This window comes from Protomyctophum bolini (genome assembly GCF_963924005.1).
Source record: "Protomyctophum bolini genome assembly, chromosome: 14".
Taxonomy (NCBI): domain Eukaryota; kingdom Metazoa; phylum Chordata; class Actinopteri; order Myctophiformes; family Myctophidae; genus Protomyctophum; species Protomyctophum bolini.
The window spans coordinates 21170349-21192436 of NC_137875.1; the positions used below are offsets into that span (position 1 = coordinate 21170349).

The 22088-nt window shown below is 42.1% G+C and overlaps 1 protein-coding gene across 1 annotated transcript in view; it reads left to right on the top strand.

The window, feature by feature from the left end:
• Window positions 1-1626: 1626 nt before the first annotated feature.
• The window catches only part of sptlc3 (serine palmitoyltransferase, long chain base subunit 3), a 37561-nt gene continuing 17099 nt past the window's right edge, over window positions 1627-22088 (top strand). Inside the window, exons 1-7 of the mRNA XM_080781725.1 lie at window positions 1627-1922; window positions 5729-5926; window positions 8797-8951; window positions 10096-10244; window positions 14822-14946; window positions 16484-16577; window positions 21414-21519. Coding sequence (XP_080637851.1) covers window positions 1803-1922; window positions 5729-5926; window positions 8797-8951; window positions 10096-10244; window positions 14822-14946; window positions 16484-16577; window positions 21414-21519 — 947 coding nt within the window. The 5' untranslated portion in view covers window positions 1627-1802. The remainder of the gene's footprint in view (window positions 1923-5728; window positions 5927-8796; window positions 8952-10095; window positions 10245-14821; window positions 14947-16483; window positions 16578-21413; window positions 21520-22088) is intronic.

Here is a 22088-nt window from a genome sequence, read left to right on the forward strand (position 1 = left end):
GACTGTCTACTTAACATTATCTGCTGGTACATGCCCACCACCACCATCACACAACCCACACAAGCTCACCAAAACCAACACATTCAGCAACAGGGCTGCAGTGAGTCACTCACAATGTTAAAGTCATCTCTTTCTAATGCCTGTCAGAGTGCCAAGCACAACCTGGTATATTCTGGGTCTTCAGCACCACCGTGCTACAAGACCAACTGAGTAGGCACCGCTGACATTTTACAAACAAATCCTCTCTTTGTGTGTCTGCCTCGAGGGGACAATCACAACAATGCAGGCGGGCACAAATATGTCTACAGTCTGCAAAGTTCCAAAGCGGAGCCTATGTTGATAAAACATAAATGGCAGCGTGTCGGCACGACGGCACATCAACACTCGATAAACACTGTCTGAGTGTTTAAGTCAACAAAGCTATAGTTTGCGGTTTAATTGTTGCTTAAAACTAATTAGTGCAGAGAATGCTACATCAATGCATTTCTTATTTGAAACTCAGTCTTCAGTGGCCCCATTTACATGCAGAAATTCATTCGGACTGCATGGGTTCATTCCAGTCATCAGAATAAAAATGCTCATGTAAACACCTCAATTGGAATAGAATATCCCATTCCGAATGGATTTTCATTCCAGTCTGGAGGGGTACGTGGTATATACCGTTTGAATCGGTATAGATCACCATATAAACACTTTTATTCTGAATGCTACTGGGAGTTTGGAATACATGTATTATTTTACACATGTCTGCCCTTAGTAGTGCCATATCCAAGCAGGGATGGTCATTTGGAGACATTTTATGTGCACAGTGTATGGGTGTAGAGATGCTGTGTTTTTTTTTGTTCTGGGCTGTTCTGGGTGGAGGTTGCGTGTGGTTGCAGGGACTGCGCTTCAAAATATATTTTTATTTTATTTGATCAGATAATAGCTATTAGTGTTTGTCGGTTATTAATTTCTTAAGGGATAACGGTTATGGGTTGTCCATCTCTATAGTCCAAAGTTATATTCCGAATGAATGCTTTGGGCATGTAAACAATTGAGGAATAGGAATAATTGTATTCAAGTTCCATGTTAGCCCCATATGTGCCCTCTCCCTACGCTCATTCTGTAGCTCCTACAGAATGAGCGTAGGGAGAGGGCACATATGGGGCTAGTTCCATGTAAACAGTTGGGTATGTCTCTGTTCGGAATGAATTCATTCATTCTGAATACATTCTGTGCATGTAACTGAGGCCAATGGAGTTTCATAATCATACCATCACATGTCCTATGTAACTGTTCAAATGAGGCACTGCCTCAGGACAATTATCAGTGCATACAGGATCAACAGAGCAAAAGGCATAGGCCTATATAATTTCTTTACAGTATCTAGGGCCTATACACAGTACAATGAGTATCCTCATATTATAGTGTAGACCTATGATATTTTATTTGCAACTCAAAGTGTATTTTTACTTTTTTAGGTCTAAACAACTTGCCGTGTTGGTTGCAGTTTCATTTCTAGTCTGTCTAAACGGGGAAGTGAAAGACTGTGCACTATAAGTAGCCTACGTAGCCTAATCATTTTAAGGAAGATGATCTGGGGCTGGTGGTGTATTTACTTCTCTGACACAGGGGTTAAGAGGCTGTGCCAGCCAGCAGCTCCCACAGCGACGCACAAGACAAGTAGGAAGTCACCTTTGTAATGATCCTCCAAACCGGTTTCATACCTGACTGACACAAGACCAGCAGACAGACAAACACACACACAGACGGGAGTGGAGTCGACGCGGCCGGGTCGTGTGGATATTAAAAGAGAAGAAATGGCAAGAACAGCCAGAACACCCGTCCCAATTGTGCCTATAAACGGGAATCTGAAGTCATACATGGACCAGACGGGACATATTAAAAACGACAATGCAAAGAAAAACGGCTATCACAAGGTGAGAGAGAGAGAGAGAGAGAGAGAGAGCGGTGCATGCCTGGCCGCTGTCTCTTCGACAGATAGCCTAAAGCTATTACTCGGGCGGACAATTTTAAACTTATCTACGCTGCTCATTACCCCAGGAACATTCTGTGCAACAGGAACCATGTATAATTTGTCAGATAGGCCTACACTGCAAAGTTGTGATAGTGTGAATGAGACGATTTCCGTGTATATACAGACTCAATATTGATCTGTATGAACACGGAAATCGCGTTGAAGTGAAGACAAGTTTAGTGGCCAGTGGCGTGGGGGACCCTCATACTTTCAGTACAATCCTTCTCTGTTTACCTGACTGCACCTTTCTGCGAGAGTTCATGACGCCATCAGGTTCAGGTTCGCTGGCCAGGCCAGGGGTTATCGTTGTTATTAACGTCATACGTTGCTCGGTGCTACCGTAGAGCTCCAGCCAGCCGGGTGGCTGTCAAAATAGAGGAAACACCTGACCCGAGTAAAATACCTAAAGTGACGTAATTGTGTGTGTGTGTGTGTGTGTGTGTGTGTGTGCGCGCGCGCGTGTGTTTTAACCATGGTTTTTATTAACCCAGACTACAGTACCCAGTCTATGGTTTTAAGTAACACATTTATCATAGCCAATTTATTTTGTGATATAAAAATCATAAGAATAAATCTACTGCAGTAGGCTACCTGTTTGAAAAGTAGACGGTCTGTTAATTCATGGGTTCCCAAAGTGGGGTCTGGGGACCCCTGGGGGTACTTGAGGGAGTTCCAGGGGGTACCTAGCTCAATTAGAGATAGAAACCAAATGGACCCTTATGGGTCTGTAACTCAGAGAGTGTACAAATGGACCCTAACGGTTCCATTTGTACACTCTCAGAGTTAAATTAACAGTGGTTTTACAATTTAAATTGGCGTACCAGAGATAGAAATGCCATTAAATCGGGGGTCCGTAGCATAATGCGTGTGAAACTGGGGGTCCATGAAATGAATGTGTTTCGGAATCACTGCTATAGAGCTGTAAAAATCCTCCCCATGTTTTCAAATGGGGGGTCCGTGGCCTAATACATGTTGATTCGGGGGTCCTTGACACAAAAAAGTTTGGGAACCACTGTGTTAATTGTTTTATATTAGTGTGGACGACTCTTTTCGCAGATAAGTAAGCCTGGTACCGAGGCTAGTCTGGACTTGGCTGATATTATCTTCATTTTGCTTTATTCATCCTTCCCACTTTTTTGTGTCTTTGTACTTTGAGGTGGAAAGATCATGTAGCTATTCAACTTTGAAATATATTATAATTTTAAATGTATGCATTTATCTATCTTTAAAAACATATAATCAGTGGGGAAAATGTGTTGCTCCTTGTCTTTCATATACGGCTCTGCCTCTGCCACATGACATGGCTGGCTCCCTAGCTGAATGAAAGAGGACACAGTGGTTGAAGTTTAACCCGATGACCAGGTTTTATTACCCTCAAAATACAGGCTATAAATGGGGGTGGGAGTGGGTGGGAGGGTGGCCAAACAAAAGACCAAATAGCCTAAACTAGCTGGCGAACAAATATCGTAGTGTAATGTAGGGTGTCTCTCCTCGGAGCTTCTTTTTGAGTGGTGTGCTGTACCACTCCTATAGACGGCAATGTGTGTCCCTGGCTGGCTGGCCGTCCCTCCGAGCACAGAAATTGCGTGTCACTGTTTGCATAGCCTAACACACACACACACACACACACACACACACACACACACACACACACACAGGGCAGGGAGGAGGGCGGGCTTGTAAAGTACAGTACAGTACTACAGCAGTGTGCAGTACAGCAGCACTCAGTTCAGATGGGTCTGATTTCTTTTCCCGACACACTTGTCTTTTTAGCCTCAAACTCAGACTCACCCTCCCCTTCTCAGAACTTGACTACCCAACTAACTCATAACCCCAACTTGGAGCAGCGGCTCACTCTCGTGGTCTTATACATCGAGGAAAGTTCCCCAGCCTAGTAGTCCTGGTCTTTGATAGGCATGTCATAGCCTAGCTTTTGACTATCCCTGGCAGTACGCCTGTTCTGGCCTGGTGCCTTTTGCAGCTGTTGGCCAATGGCCAGTTCGAGTCAGACCGTCCTGCAACTGTCTGGGTGTCTGGACTCTGGTGGTGCGTTGTGTGGTCATCCATACTTCAGCTCTGGCTGTGTTCTCAGTTGTCCTGTCCAAGATCAACAATGCAAGGTGGTTTCTTGGGCCTGTTGTGCACTGCAGCATGCCATGAGAAAGAGAGATATCTGCAGGTCCCAGCTGGGACCGCTCCACCACAGTCAGTCACTTTGTGGGTGAAGCGGGGTGGTCCTTGTCTTCAGGATGTCTTCAGTTCCGCCCTTGGTCTTGGTGGGGCTCGACGGTGTTCCTAAACGGCTGAACATTCCTTGTATGAAGGCCTCAACCGGTTCTTGGTCAGGCCTCAACCAATAGCATAGAAGGGTGTGTGGCCGATCTTCACTTGGCTGTTATAGGCTGTATTATTCTTAGTGAGTCAGATGGAGGCTTTGACTGTATGTTGCCGTGTCTAACCAGCCACCATTGTATGATTGCACATCTAAACTAAAAACTTTCCATTAAGACAGATGCTGCCTGGCTAGCAGTGAGTTGGGAGACAAATATCAAGCCCACATGTGTGACCAACAACCACAACCATTAAACGGACTACAAATCTGCCCCCATTCAGCATGACAAGATCTGAATTCCACTTCGGCTAGCGATGGTCATTCTCCTGCATTTGAACATTTGTGACTAGGCCCACTTGTCGCTTGTAGTTCACCACATTGGACTTGATTGACTGTCCTTCATTGGTGTAAGACGCTTTCCTGATTGTTCATTGACTAGTAGTTTTGAACCACTTCTGTGGGTTTACACAATTCTTCTAGTTGTTTATATGTAGGCCTACAGAATAAGCAGATAAAACACTACATTTTATCGTGGTGAATTTTTATCATCAGGATAATTTCAAATATCATCACATGAGTGACTTGAAAAAGCTGTCTAGCTCACTATCATACTGTAGCAGTGTTCCTACCAAGAGAGTGTGTGGTACCAGTGGGCACTGTGCACATTCTCATTTTTCACACCTACGAGGCTATGAGCATAATTAAAGCCTGAAAAATGTAATAATATGCTGACATTCTTTTGTACTTCAAACTGTGTTGAAAAGGACCACAATTTTACCTTCACTAGAAACATTTCTGTCATTGCTATTTTACCAATTACCAGGCACCTGAATGTATAATGAAATTGCTCTTATCATATTAGGAATATACTATAGGACATATTTGATTTGTTTCCCTTTTTTTCTTTCCCTTTCTACTTCTTTGAAACTGGAGAGCTAGATTGTACAACAAATCTGGATCTTATATGATTACCATTTCCCCCCCTGCTATCCTTGCTGTACCTCTGTCTTTGTGATCTGAAAACAAAGCATTTACGAAAGCATTTACGAAACATAACTACTGTAAGTGAACCATGTGGAATGCTTGGATAGCATTTTTATTAATGGATTTTTCCCACCTGTTATCTCATCTGCTGGGTGTTGACAAGAGTCTTTCCACTAAAACGATGTTCACAATGAAAAGATGAGGGGTATATTATTTATTATTATTTACAATGTATGGTCAAAAGATCAAAGAAGGTCAAATAAATAATTTCATTAATCACAATTATTTAATCGTGATTAATCCCCCATAAGCGAGCCGTCTTGTGCAGTAATATAACTGTCCTACAGCTGTAAGATAACTCTTGTACCTCTCGTGCTTGTCTTTTTCTTCAGACAAATGGAAAAGAGAATGGAGTTGCCTCCACCTCCAGGCAGACTAAGTACGAGATCTATGAACAGGCGCCCATGTATTTGGCTGTCATGACATACCTGGGCTTTGGCATCCTCACCCTTTTTGGTTACTTCAGAGACTTCCTCAGGGCTGTGGGCCTAGAGAAGTGCCATGTTGCCCAGGAGAGAGAGGAACAGAAGGTAGGAATAATATGCATACAAAAATCGCACACACAGATATGACTGCAAAAGGTGTCAATTTAAACATATACGAACCCTAGCGCCCCTATTTTGGGCAAAATTTGACGAAAATAGCCGATCTACAAGCTTGTGAGCTTGTAGATGGGCTATCTTCGGCAAGGAGATTTGGTATAGAGGTGGGCTCTAGTCGGCTAAATACATTGGCCCCCGCGGTCAGTGAAGTAAATCATGTTTACGTTTTTTTATCAGAATGTAAAAACATATCCATAAGGTTTTTGTTGTTGTTGTGTACCACACACACACACACACACACACACACACGCACGCACATGCCAGTGGCCCCACTATGTGCATGTGTGCCTTTTCTTTTGTTTTATTTCTACAGTATAATTGCTGTAAGTTTTTACCCTCCCCCTTGACTTCACTTCTATGTTGCCATGGCTGAGACAGGGTACCATAGAGGATAGCTGTTGGAAGAGAGCTAATTAATTCCCTGTGGATTCAAGTTATTTCTATGCTGCTCTGCTTTTTGGATCCTTGATGAGGTCTGAGTGGTGTTTTAGTACAGGCGTACTAGTGTAGTGTTACTGTAAATATGAGGGGTACATTTATTGGAGATTTTACTCCTTAAATCCAGAATTCACAGAATTGGACGCTTTGTTTTCTCCGTTGGATATTTGTGTTTAAAGCCATTGAATATTGAAGTATTGATATCTTTCTGTGTCTATGTTTTTCTTGACACCAGCCGAAGTAGAGCTTAGATCAGACCCAAGAAAACAAGCCCAGCACTACCCGAGCCTGTGCGCATTCTGAAACATTTTCTTAGTATGTAAAAAGTCTGATTGATTTAATGTATGTTTATATTATAGTTATTTGCTCAAGGAGACACATTCAATGCATTATAACATTGTAACTACTAACTACAGTATGTACAGTAGGCTATCGACCGATTATCACATCAAATAGCTTACTAGTATCCACCCCAATTTAGAAAAAGAAAAGCAATTATATGACCGGCCCAAGGAAATGGAGAGAAATTCTTACTGGCCCCTGCCCCGACCCTGACCGCTGGGCCCGTCCGGTCTCAGGTCCGGTCCGGGCAGAGGCTCAAACCTCTAATTGGCATGGTTGATTTATTGTGTTGCAATTCTTGGGAAGTTTACTTTGAACCCTGTTGTAGTAGGGACCTGCCGTTTACAAGACATGTTCTGCTCTCTCTTTTTATTGTATTGTATTGTATTGTATTGTCTGTCACATGACAGTGACAGCTTGGACAGTTCAATCCAATCCAATAAAACTTGGAGAGAGCGACTGGAGGCTTAGAGTGGCCATCTGGGGAGCAGAAGGTTTCCGGTTTGATCTGCGTCTCTTCATGGCTTTTTGTTAAAGTGTCCTCAAAACACTGAACCTCTCTAACCACTTGCTCCACTGATGGGTGAATGCAGCACTTTTTGTTAAGTGCTTTGGATAAAGGGGCTATAGAAATCCAGACCATTTACCAAGATAACTCGGGACCTGTGCTTTTCTAATGTCAGTCAAACATAACCAGTTTGAGGCTTAGCTGAGATGCTGGGGCTAAAACTGAGAAGAAATAAATATATACTCTGTGCGTGTGTGTGTGTGTGTGTGTGTGTGTGTGTGTGTGTGTGTGTGTGTCAGTCAACTTTATTATTATTTAAAGCGGTGCTGTGTAACTGTCTTGTAAAGAATGACGTTTAATTTAGTCCAATCTGTATGGTAAATGGTGCATTTATACACCTTTATCCAAGGCACTTTACAGAGATTGTGCATTACATTCACCCATTATGATTTGCGCACACATTCGCACACCGATGGCGGCGGAAACCATGCAAGGCACCAACCTGCACATCGAGTCTTGCTCAAGGACACTTCGACACTAACTCTGGGGGAGCCCGGGTTTGAACTGGGAACCTTGCGGTTCCTATGCGGTCACTCTACCCCTGAGCCACTGCCGCCCGATTGTACATATTATTCAACTTAAACTTGTACAATCGGGGTGGTATTTTGTCTCCCTGCTCTTAGATCGTGTCAAAGTCACGTGTCACCTATAGACACAGGATCTGACACGAACTTTGACCTGATGGTCAAGATTCAATTTATTCATGAGCAAGCAGGTCGGCTATATGAGCTCAATGGTAAAAAGGTCAGCACTTGCTGAGGTAGAAGAGGAGAGTTTCACAGTGCAGCTTTAACGTCGTAACCACAGTCAAAGGACATTTACAGTAAATAATTTGACTTTTACTATAAACTTATGATTTGGCACTAAAAGTGAACCTTTGAAGTCATTTAATGCAAACCTCCAGTCAGAGACCTTTCAAGTCACTGAATTCTCGCCTCTTTAAACTCCACCTCACCCCTAGCACTACTCATTCCTTGTATTACTTTGTGCGGCCTATTTGTGATGGATGGCATGCTATGCTATAGTTATACTGGTATGCAGATATATGTTGGTTAATTGTTCACATTATGTTGTAATTTTGATAGCCATAATGTTTGCTTTACCACAAATGCCCAGTAATGTTATTTAGTTATGTTTGCCTGGTACCCTAGATACTTTGTAGAGCTTAATTATTTGTTTTGCACTCTGATTATTTAACTGACCATTTTTACACACTTTTTGTTTGTGCCATTCTTTCTGATAAGATGGTCTGCTAATTCTAAATGCTTAAATTGTGAGTGTAGTGTTTTTTTTGTTTGGAGAATCTGGCCAGAATAGTGATACCAGGGTTAATGTGATTACTGTAACTAATAGTACCATGCATTACAATGCTCCACGGACGAAATGCATTATACTAATGTACATGTATCCATCAATTGGTCTTGATGGATATTTTTCCTTTTGGTCACAGCACTTTGTGCCACTTTATCAAGATTTTGAGAACTTTTACACACGCAACCTGTACATGAGGGTACGAGACAACTGGAACCGGCCCCTGTGCAGCCTCCCAGGACCTGTGTTCGACGTGATGGAGAGGGTGTCCGATGATTACAACTGGACATTCAGGTACTGTACACTGTACACTGACTCATTATAATCATCATGCTTTTACACAAAGTATATTGTTAAATTCAAGAACTCTGTGGTTTAGCTCGACCAGAGACCCACTGACTTCCATCAGAATATTAACAAATATTATATTCCATAATCTTGGGGAAACAAATTAGTGGACGTACAGCACCGAGTTTGTACGAAACCAATTAAAGACAACATTAAAATTAGAGCAGGTGTTAGCTCTGGTTAGAGATGAACTAACAAATTCTTATGACCTACGGCGAGCGTCAAGTAAGTATTTGGCGAACTGCAAATGTATCCGCTAAAGCAGACAGATTAATGTGTAGCGATGTAATGTATTTGGCCTGGGTTGCAGCGGGGACACGGGGTTCTCAGTAGCGGATTAAGGCTGAGCATGGCATCCTCCTGCGGAACACAATTATGGGAATAGGATATAAAAAGGAACAGAGCTATGGGGGAAAAGTGGGATCAGGTAAGAGAGATACGGAGGCTTACTCTAAGATAGAGAGATTTCAAAACCCCTTTTGTGTCTTGGCCTCTTATTGTCAGTTATGCTTCCCTTAGTGAGGAGAAAGCAGCACAACGATACTGTTTTGGTGTGCAGGCTTCTGTGCGCTCGCTGTATAACTGTAGAAATCATGTCAAGAAAGACTATCTCTCAAACCTGGCTTACAATGTAACCTTCCGGGTCAACTGATGCAGAGAACTCCAGCTGAACCTATAGAATCTCTGACACTATACAGTACAATCCTCAGTGTTTATTTAACTCTGAGGGTGTATACTTGTACACAAAATTGATACATTAGCACAGATATTTTTTGCAGTGTACGTCTGCTGGTACTTTCTGGACAGTAGAGGGAGATTGACCTCATGAACTGTTAAATTGACTTAAGGTTTATATTAAATCAGTTTAATATAAACCTTAAGTCAATTTAACAGTAACCTTAAGTCAATTTAACAGTTCATGAGGTCAATCTCTCTCTACTGTCAACTGTTCCAGTTCCATGCCAAAGGAAACCATGCTTGATTGACATTGCTGTTCTTGGAGTGGTTGCACCACTCCAAAGAACAAAACCTAAAATCTACATTGTTGTCCATTCTAGCATTATGATTAGCAGTGTTTTCATGTTGGCAGGTTAACTGGGAAGCGAATAGAGAATGTCATCAACGTGGGCTCCTACAACTACCTGGGCTTTGCGGAGAACAACCCTGACTTCCTGAAGACGGTGGCTGACACAACGCTCCTGTATGGGCTGGGGGTCTGCAGCACCCGACAGGAAGTGGGTGAGTCATCTTTTGAAATGAGTTTCTCTTTTTATGCAGCCTGAAGAACGTTATGATTTCCCTCTTCACTGTGAACCACTAATAACTGTTAATTTTCTGAAGCGTAAAGGGGAAAAGAAGTCACCCATTTTATAGTTTTAATAAAAAGGTGCTTCGTCCACTCATATAGTAAGCCCTATATACTTTGTTGTACGACAAATAGGGGAAATGGCTGTTGTGTTTGACCTATTTTTGCTCATTTGAATTAAAAACACCTTTCGCCTTTCACCTTTCGCCTATAATGACATGCCCAATAGGGATGATTATGTATTTTATCGGTTCAGGTACAGAAATGCTAGAACACTGCTGTGCTGTGCTGTCGGGATACCAAAATGCGTAACCATCAAATGGGGAAACATGCACCATCATTTATTAGCTTTCTCATGAATTATACTGCTCGAATCTTTAATTATCTTTCCAGCGGCTGCAATGTTATATGAATTATTCACCCTTTGTTAAATTATGTACAGTTTGGGGCATAGGCAGAGATCATTACATACTTGCCCACACTGAGCGGTGGGGAATGGGGGTTATCATGGTGTAGTGTAACATTACGACACGCCTCAGATATAAAAATAGGCCATGGAAGATCTGAGCTATATGGCAGAGTTAGAAGGGACCATATCTGAAAGCATGGGTTTGTGGCGTCTGATGTATAGAATTTTAAATGATATACATTTTATTCTCTGAACTTTGATCCAGCCAAAGTCTTTGTGCTCAGGGTTCTGGAGAATCGTGTTCCAGTGTCTTGCTGTTGTATAAGGTGTATAAAAAAAAAAAAGATGAATGGCTCCCAACTGTGTGTTTATAGGTCAGGACTGGTGTTGGTGTAAACAGGTGTGTAGTGTACAGGGGAGGGAGAGCACACAGTGTCATGTACTCACTGTCACACATGCTTAGCAAAGTGTACCATGTTCCTGTTTTGCTCTGTCATTGTGACTTGTAGCTGAACAGCCTAGCTAGCACACCACACACTCAGTGATATATGAGCGCAGGCTATCTGACGGTGATATATGACTTGCTGTACTTCTGGCTCTCACACAGGGGAGTGGGTTTGTTTTTTGCACTGAGAGTTGCACGCTATTAGAGAATTGACAGACCTCAGAGTAATGGTGCATCAGCAAATCAAAGTAATCGATTTAATTGATTAGAAAACAATTATCAATTTGAATAAAATAACCGATTTTCTAATCACGAGCGACACATGAGCTTGTAAATTGGCTATTTCAAATATTATATATTTGTGCGACACTGTTGTACGAGTATAAAATCGATATAGACAATTATAAAACAAATCTATTAAAATTATCTATCAATTCCCCCCCCCGCCCCCCCCTGTTGATATGTTGATAGGCCTATACACCCTTGAATATTTGATTAATTTAAAGGGTATTGGATATAATTAGAAGACGATCAATAGTTGAAGCCGTACCTCAGAAAAGGAACCCGAGGAATAAAAGTACAGACAGTACATGAGTGCAAATATAAAGTCCCCTCCCTTGCACCATCCATAATTAATTTATGTTTATTTATTTATTTATTTATTTATATGTTTACTGTATTCCTCTTTCAAAATGTGCCTGTTTTTTAGTCCTTTGGCTCAGTGAGAGGGTTAAGGAATAACAAGCATGTATATCCCGTGAGACCTTATTAAGCATCAATTATTAAACACCCCAGTGTCTCTATTAGAGCAGCGACGCCATCATAGTCCATGAGTTAGTCCACATGCGGTACCTTTATTCTGGGTGGAACATACTCCAAACTTAAGTGCTGCAAAGCATTCTATTCTGGGTGGAACATACTCCAAAGTGCTGCAAAGCATTCAATTCACTCAAAGTGCAAGTTATATTTGGACATTAAACAAATTCACTGCCGCTCGTGTAGATTTACGTCAAGTCTAATCCAATGGTTAAGCGCCGATGACGTAAATTTACGTTATGTGGTCTTTTCAGCGATTTACGTTACGCCAACATAACGTATGCATTGTTCTAGGTTGTGACAGATACAACAGGAAATGAAACAGAAGTGAACATTTTGCCTGCCGTCCGCCTCCATGTTATCAGATCCGGATAAAAGCATTTATCTCAGATTATTTTTCCTACATCCGGTTCACATCTCGGGCACGAGTGGACCTTCAAATTGAGGGTTACACTGAAAAACATGGGGTTTTGGAATAATTAATAAATTAATACCTGTCAGTGAGTACGTTAGCTGTCAAATTTTTCATTTGGAAAAGTCCCCTACAAAAAAACAAAAAAAAACATTTGTGTAAATTGTTGCAGGGTCAAATGCGACGCAATTTATTTCACAAATTATTCAGAACTTGTTACTTTGATCTTACCAAAGTAGATCTCCTTACTAAAGCATACAAAGCCTTTCCCAACCTGTCTTACTTGCTACATGAACTGCTATCAGTTCCTGTGTCGATGCATTTATCTTGGGGTGTGGAGTGGACTCTCCCATGGCACAGAAAACTGTATGCGCTTTATGAATACATGGCATCATGTGATCGATGTTATTGTTGGAGTGAGTTTGAAAAGAGATGTGTTAAACATTCGTAGACGTATGTTAATGCGTAGCCAGCCCTTTCCTACTGTTCACACAATGATTAACAGAAATTAGACTGAGGTGCGACCAGCCAGTGTTTAATTATCATGACGGTAGTAGTGATGGCATGCACGGTCATGTACAATCAACTAGTCCAGTGATTCTAAAAGTGAGGGCTGCGGCCCCCAGGGGCCACCGGGAGGGATATATATATATATATATATACACACACACACACACACACACACACACACACACGTGATCGGAAATCGGTGCCCATCACATGATTTTCTAAAATAGTGCATAAGTGTTATTGGCATGTCTAGGTATCAAAAGCAAAAAACAAAAGCAAAAAACATGATATATGTATATGTACTGTAGATGGGGGGGCCGCAGCTAAAGGGGGGGGGGGGGGGGGGTTTCGCTTTGAGGTTTGCAAATACGATCACCGCCACCACCTCTCTCCACACTGCAGATGAACATTTGCAATATTTATTTGGCATTCGTGTCAACAACATTGGTTGGCAGACGGATGAACCCTGGTAATAAAACGGGTAGCGGCACCTGCTCTCTGGTCTGTTTGTTTAAACAGATGTCCATAATAACTCTAATTTCAGGTAGTTGTGATGAGGACTCTATTACCTTGGGTGTTGGGAACCAAAGCCCCCGTATGAAGTTAGCATATCAATAAGGAGGCAAGCCTGAGAGGAAAATGCCGTATAAAGAGACTGAATGTCAATGTGGTCTGATTTAAAAAAAGCTGCACATGCGGGCAGGGGCTCTGAGCCCGAGCGGTTGAGGAAATGTATGAATCGATTTGACTTGGCACGCGGCCTGATGGAAGGCAGCAAATGTAACACACCATAAAGGGAGAGTCGCCTCAGTGCTTTCTGTTTTTATACGCACCACTCAATAGCAATCCTCTCCCTTCCTGAAACTTCCAGGCTGTGGCTGTCTGTGGGCGCTGACTCTCTTTTTGTTGATATTTCCCTCCAGTGATGAACTCATTGACGTGCTATGAATGCACCGTTCACTCCAGGCCAGGTGGTGATTGCCCCAGTCAATGATATCAACCCATACTGTTAACTCTGCTTGGTCTCTATCTCATACCAGCTGGTGAAGCTGGTAATTTTAGCAATTATTTGATTTGGCTGTGGTGTTGTATTTTAGTAAGCTATGTACACTGGGATAAATAGAAAAAGGAAATGACGCTTGCAGACCCGACCCAAACCACACATTTTGTGTCAGTCAATCAGATCTTTTTAGCTAGACATTTTGGCAATACATTTTTTTTACCACCCTATTCTGGGGGCGAACATTCTGCGAAAATAGCATCTACAAGCTCGCAACGTGTCATCTGGTCTTTTATGGTGAAGATATGTGTAGAGGAAAAAAAAGGAGCAGACCTAGTATAGAGCCCAGGGGGACCCCAGTCACCCAAGTGTGTAACTTTTGGATAGGTTTTAGAAGGCGTCTTTAGAATCGGCCTCATGTCTAAATGGGTTAATATTATAGCAGGAGCTCAGTAATCCTGTTGCCAAGAGCCAGAAATAAGATCTATATACGTATATGAACCTCGCTCATCCCCGGATGGACGGACCGACTGACCAATGAACCAAACTCAATCCTTTGAGAACTGTCACCAGTGTTCTGGTCTTATTCCTGTTAGCAGAACAGTCTTTACACTGTGGTGGAATGACCTGGGATGAAAGACTGAATTAACAGGAATTTCAAGGCACTGATGTGACTCTCTGCCATGTGACTACTAATGCTATGGCTCAGAATGCAGTCACATGCACGGCTGTGAAAATGTAAGAATGCATAAAGAATGCTTACAAAACCATAACCATTTAAATACCATTGGGTCAGTCAAACACAATCATAACAGTGAAATACTGGGCTGTGTCCGGTAAATCTGACAAAACCATAACCCTGAAATACTGTCTGGACTGCACTGTGAGTGATATCATTTATCCCTATCTGTCTTGCAGGTAATCTGAGCATCCACGAGGAACTGGAGCAACTTGTGGCGCGCTTCCTCGGAGTAGAATCGTCCATGATCATGGGGATGGGCTTTGGCGCCAACTCCATGAACATCCCGGCACTGGTTGGCAAGGTATCCGTTTTTAAGCACATAGAATATCATACAGCATAGGAAGAAAAGCGCTTGCTCTATGGGCCCAACGTCCACGGAATAAGTTAATCTCATTAGCCTAGCTTTTGTTCCATGCTTGTATACGGCCTAAATTAATGAATAATAATAGTCAACTAAATTCAACTGCTAACAAATCCCCCACCCAGTACCATTAATTAAACTTGTAATAATTAAACATTACAGTAGCCAGGGGGACGGTTGCTGTGACATTCAGACACATGGACAGGAAAGGGCAGGGGTTGTTGAAAGGCACTGCTCAGTGCTCAGGGGCATTTATTACCCATACCCCCGGTCTGTTGGCACACCAGCACAGCTCACACACACACACCCACCATCACGTGTTACCAGGCAACACGCAGCACGACTATCACTGATTGGCCTTGATGGGAGCAGGGTGAGGTGAGGTTGAATGTGGTTTGGGGGTTTAAGTGCTGAGGATGTGGCCATTTATGCAGCTCAAGTGGTCGATGTACTGTAGCCCCTAAGGACCATTTTAGAGATATCCCACCGTGGGGGCAGGGGGGGTGTCCCAGAGTGTACTCTCTACACAGACGGTCAGTGGTATGCCGCAGAGACGGGCTGAACTGGGCCAGGCCGTGCTGGGCAAAACTAGAGGGACAGCTGCTGGCAGGCTAGGGACCTGCCAGCTGGACCCCAGGCCAAACTTGCACTGCAATGGTGTCCACAAATGCACAACAAGTCCTCTCGATGTTGGCAAATGTGTACAGTTTCAGTACCAAGCAGTTGTCATGATGTCCACGTTATCAGGGTTCATTAATTTGCATAGGATTTGTGTATAGGGAAATCTTGGTGGGAGCATATTGCATGGGAAAAGTACTCACTACAGATCTTACCGCGATTAAGACACAAATGATTTCTGCCATCCTGTACCTTCTTTTTGTGGTGACTGAGCACCCCTTCATCAGTCACGTTCATTCTGTACGATTGAAGTGCCAACGCCTCTTTGAAACATAATATAGTTCAACTTAAAGTAACACGCACTTTATGGTGAATACACACTTTTCTTTTTTTTGCTGATGATAGCAATTTCACCTCTCTTTATTCATTACATTATTTAGTGCCCTGGATGCCTCTGAGATGATGCAGAGCTATTCCACACTGTCCATAAACTACATTATGAGCATGACCTCAACTAACATAAAAAAGTCTCCAGGCAGAGAGAACGCCGTCAATCTTGTTCTCGTTGCAAAAAAAGTGTTTTGCAAGAAATCTGTGCGTTATTTTAATGGAATCAATGCTACTGCAGGGGCGTTTTTTGTTCATGTTTAAGTAACTACTTAATGATATTTAAGTTTGCATAAACATTTTTCTGTCCATTATTCATCATCATCATCATCATATTAGTGTTATTTTACAATGATAGTGAGAGAATTGCATTTGGCCCCATGTTTTTTAGCAGTATATTGCAAGATAATTTGGGAGCTTGAAGGTGATTTATTTAGATTATAATGACTCTTTGCTCTTTGCTGTTATTCAGGGCTGCTTGATACTGAGTGATGAGTTGAATCACACGTCTCTCATCCTGGGAGCCAGACTATCGGGAGCAACCATCCGGGTGTTCAAACACAACAGTAAGTACAGCCAGAGTCTTTCATTGTAAACACCTTACTCTGCGTGCCTTTGTCACCCCAGTTCAACACCAGTTGCGTTAAAAGGGCTGTAAGTGAAATGGTTTTTTTTGTTCAAATAACGTAAATGGGTTCAGTGACAGGGGTCTTCCTGTCTCTCCAGCTGTTTAGTAAAGGGATGGAAGGATACAGGATATCAGTAACATCGGAAGTGGTGAAAAACCGAAAAACTTTGCACTGGGAAACTATCAAATTGAAGTTGATAAATCATATTTGTGGGATCTCTCTCCTGAATGGATAAGAATGTGTATTTTCTGTTACTAAAGACCTGCAGAGACAGCCGTTACTGGCTAAACACTAGCAAATGAGTATCTGAATATAGAACATTTTAATCTATGTATGTACTGTACACCTCTTATAATGATGATAAGAAATACACTTAATGTAGTGTACACCCCCTTTAATGATAATTGATAATGTCATTCTTTTTTTTTACAAAGGAACGAGGAGAGGGATTTAGCATGAATAATATAAAACCCCGATATGTTCTGGCATTGGAAATCTCCCTCCCTCTCGCAGGAGACAAACCCCTGGCAGCAAATATGTACTGACAGGTACAAGCAGAGTCTGTCCTCCCTGCAGACTCTAGAGGCCAAGTGTCTGAAAGTAGAAGCCCTCGGGCATCTCCCCGGCCGACCCCTCCCATCGTCCCTGCCCCCCGGCGTTACACCCTGGCCTGCTCCACTCTCCATGCGAACACTCCTTTTATTTAATCTTAAGCACATGAACCCCATTTAAAAAAATGGCTAAAGCAGCCGATCGTACAAGCCCACACAGCGTCACGCAGTCGTGCGTGCGTGTGAGCTTGTATAATAATACTAATCTCTCTAAATGTCTGTGAATGTTGTTAGTTTTTAAATTTCTTTGATTTTTCCACCCACAATGACATGGCCAAAGTAGGGAAGCCAGGTTGGAAAATGGTTCGGTACAAGGCTTCTGTTTGCTAAGAGGGTTATACTGCTCAACTTAACAACAACAAAAGGCAGGTACAGGCATTGTGCAAACACAGTGTTGCAGAGTGCAGTTTTATGTGTGAATGCACGCCACACAAAGCATGCCAGGCAAAGCATTCTGATGATGAGTGATACTACACAGTTTGAAGGGGAGAATCTGTTTACAGAGATGTGACTAAACGGGTTTGCTCGTTCTCCTAAACGCACACACTGGAGAGCATTCCTACTGTATGTGGCGTGAAATAGTTCAAATAGATCTGGAAGAGATGATAAAGCTAACACTTTGAAGTGTAACGCAGTCTGTTGTTTGCATTTAATGCAAACAACAGACTGCGTTACAAAAAAGAAAGACGAGCTTTCAACACTTCATGGAAATCTCCTATTGAACTCCTATGCATACAACTTGCATAGGAGCGTATTAGTTAACATCAGTGACTTTACAGTTGGTATACATTCTAAACTACATTCCATGGCATAGGTATGCAGATTGGAAAAGCCACTCCTGTAGACTTCCGAGTGACACAATACTTTGGTTGTTGACATGGTCAGGTCATTATCTGTTTTGCCGTTTCCAGAATCGAGATAATATTTAACTTTGGGGTGAGAAAACTCACCCCAAAGATGGCAGTTTTCTATGCCCAAACTTGTGATTTGATTTGGCCATGTTAATACAGTCATACAGTTATTTGGGGGTTTCTTGAGGTGTGCATGTCTGAAGTAAAACATTGAAACCCAACTTAATGCCACAACCAATAAGTTGTTATGCATTTATTATGCTTCATTCAAATGGTTGTTGTAACCTGATTATTCCATTCCATTAATCTGTGTTTGCATGGAAACACTGAGTGAGTTTGCTTTAGTCTTTCCTGTGCTTAAATGTTGGCGTTAGATTCTTTTCCCCACCACCATTTGAAATCAAGATTCTACTTTTTAACAAAAATGCATCAATTAAAAAGTGGGACAGTTTACTATGCACATTGTAGCCAGCTATGAATTACAGTATTGTAAACCAGTGGTTACCAAACTTTTCATGTCAAGGACCCCCAAATTGACACTCATTAGCCCACGGACCCCCATTAGAAATTATATGCCAGGGAGGGACCCCCATAAGAGAAGATTTTTATGGCTCTAGCAGTGATTCTCAACCCTTTTCATTTCAAGGACCCCCCAGTTTGACCTGAATTAGGCTACGGTCGCCCCATTTAATGGCATTTCTATCTCTGGGACCCCCAATTTATATTGTAAAATCAAAGTTAATTTAACTCAGAGAGTGTACAAATGGAACCAGCTGGACCTGTCGGGGTTCATTGGGTTCCATGTGTACACTCTGAGTTACAGACCCATAAGGGTCCATTTGGTTCCTAATGATCATTTAGCTGGGGACCCCCTGGGACCCTCTTAAGGACCCCTAGGGGTCCCCGGACCCCCACTTTGAGAACCACTGTTGTAAACCCAATTACCCTATAGTGCAGCTGGTGCTCACAGGCCAATGAAAAACCTCATTAACTACAGCTGTTCAATACTGCCATCTCCTGGTTGGATTTCCGTGCCTGCAGCAAGGCATTATGAAAATCAAAGTGTGATCCAGGAACCCTCAGGGGGGTTCCAAATGGACCCTTAACCCCTTTTGGTGTTTTAAGCATTATGTTATAGTTTATCTGTTGAAATTTTTTGAAAATGTGGCGCAAATCTTTGAATACCGGTATATATTCTTTCACCGCGTTTTTAACTGAAATCTTTGCTTCCGGGGGGGTCCCTGGAACAACATATTTTCAGATGTGGGTCGGTGGCAAATTACATATAATTGTGGGGGTCCTTGACATGAAATAGTTTGAGAACCACTGATATAGAAACATAGGTTTTTCTGAAAACTGTCATGATTTAGAAAACATTTTTTAGAATCGTCCTCAGGTCTAAAAGATCTGTAACTCTTATTCAGTGGTGGGGAAAGTATTCCACTGTTTTTGCTTAAGTAAAAGTATCAATACTGCAATGTAGAAGTACTCTGTTACAAGTAGAAGTCTCATGGAATTCAAAATGTACTCGAGCAAAAGTACAGTAAGTACAGTAAGTATTGGCATCAAAATGTAGTAGCAAAGTTAGAAAGTACTCACTATGCACAATGTGTCCCATTTCAAGTTTTCAAATGTATACGAATATTTTGAAAATGGCAGATCTACAAGATCACAATGTGTCGCGATGCGACGCGTTGTGAGCTTGCAGATCGTCTATTGCCAATTTCCAATGTAGGGCTCAAGTGTTTAATGTATGTTTTGTAATACTAATCAAAGTAACTAGTAACTAAAGTTTTCAAATATATGTGGTGGAATAAAAGTACAAAATTTGCCTATTTGCCTGAAATGTAGTGGTGTGGAAGTAAAAGTATTGGAAATCGGAAATACTCAAGTAAAGTACAAATACCTCCAAATTGTAGTACTTACAGAAGTACAGTACTTAAGTAAATGTACTTAGTTACTTTCCACCACTGCTCTTATTGGGGTCCGTGTAGTCGTGCATTTGAGAACCAACCCACTACAAACAGCCAGGGTGGGTATAATCATGTCAGAGGTTAGATGTTGCAGGTGCGCCCCGTGCTGCGTAGGCATTTCCTGTTTTGTAGTTTGTGGAAGGTGTTGCTGGCAGATAAAGGTGTGTGTGTGTGTGTGTGTGTGTGTGTGTGTGTGTGCCCTGCGGGAATGATTGTTGGATGTGAACTCGACAAATGTTGACTTTGCATGCAGTGATTTGCTCAGCGTGATATAACTCTGTATTGTTTGCAAGGAGAGAGGCTCTTGTATACTTTATTGTTATAACTCTGTATTGTTTGCAAGGAGAGAGGCTCTTGTATACTTTATTGTTATAACTCTGTATTGTTTGCAAGGAGAGAGGCTCTTGTATACTTTATTGTTATAACTCTGTATTGTTTGCAAGGAGAGAGGCTCTTGTATACTTTATTGTTATAACTCTGTATTGTTTGCAAGGAGAGAGGCTCTTGTATACTTTATTGTTATAACTCTGTATTGTTTGCAAGGAGAGAGGCTCTTGTATACTTTATTGTTATAACTCTGTATTGTTTGCAAGGAGAGAGGCTCTTGTATACTTTATTGTTATAACTCTGTATTGTTTGCAAGGAGAGAGGCTCTTGTATACTTTATTGTTATAACTCTGTATTGTTTGCAAGGAGAGAGGCTCTTGTATACTTTATTGTTATAACTCTGTATTGTTTGCAAGGAGAGAGGCTCTTGTATACTTTATTGTTATAACTCTGTATTGTTTGCAAGGAGAGAGGCTCTTGTATACTTTATTGTTATAACTCTGTATTGTTTGCAAGGAGAGAGGCTCTTGTATACTTTATTGTTATAACTCTGTATTGTTTGCAAGGAGAGAGGCTCTTGTATACTTTATTGTTATAACTCTGTATTGTTTGCAAGGAGAGAGGCTCTTGTATACTTTATTGTTATAACTCTGTATTGTTTGCAAGGAGAGAGGCTCTTGTATACTTTATTGTTATAACTCTGTATTGTTTGCAAGGAGAGAGGCTCTTGTATACTTTATTGTTATAACTCTGTATTGTTTGCAAGGAGAGAGGCTCTTGTATACTTTATTGTTATAACTCTGTATTGTTTGCAAGGAGAGAGGCTCTTGTATACTTTATTGTTATATGCACTTTTATGGGGACCACGATTGATGCTTTTGTGTGTGTGTACTGACTGAGCTCAGATTTTAACTCGCTGAACCTTTCTCGCCCTCTTGTTTTTAAACTGTGTGTGTGTGTGTGTGTGTGTGTGTGTGTGTGTGTGTGTGTGTGTGTACGCTTGTGTGTCAGACATGCACAGTCTAGAGAAGCTACTGAGAGAGGCTATTTGCAGTGGGCAGCCTCGCACCCACAGACCCTGGAGGAAGCTACTTATCATGGTGGAAGGCATCTACAGGTCAGCAGCGCCGCCTACACACACACACACACACAGAGAGGTTTAATTATACCACACACACATCCTCTCTCTCTCTTCTCTCTCTCTCACATGCATGCATGCTCACGTGCACCCGTGCAGACATGTACATGCGTGCGGCCGGACGTGTACAATACCAACACAGCAGACAAAGGTCTCAGGCTATTCGATCTGTTTAATCAATCAGTGTAACTACAGGTGCGGTTGTTTATTGGAGTTCAGCTCAAGTGGCCTCGGACTCCACTAAGCGCCGAATCTTTATTTCTAACTCGAGGACAGCTCACTGCACTGCCTGTGTGCGTTTATCAGCCCTGTAATGGACTCTGCTACTTGCTTAGCTTTTTACCCTGTGTGTGTGTGTGTGTGTGTGTGTGTGTGTGTGTGTGTGTGTGTGTGTGTGTGTGTGCGTGCGCGTGTGCGCATCTTGGTGGGTACTCTTTGATTACTGGAGGGGGGTTGGGAGGTATTGTGTGTCTCCTGCCAGTGAGCAATCTGGAACCCTGGTGACCCTCTCCATCTGCTCGTTAGCTCCAAATCAAGGCCAAAAGAAG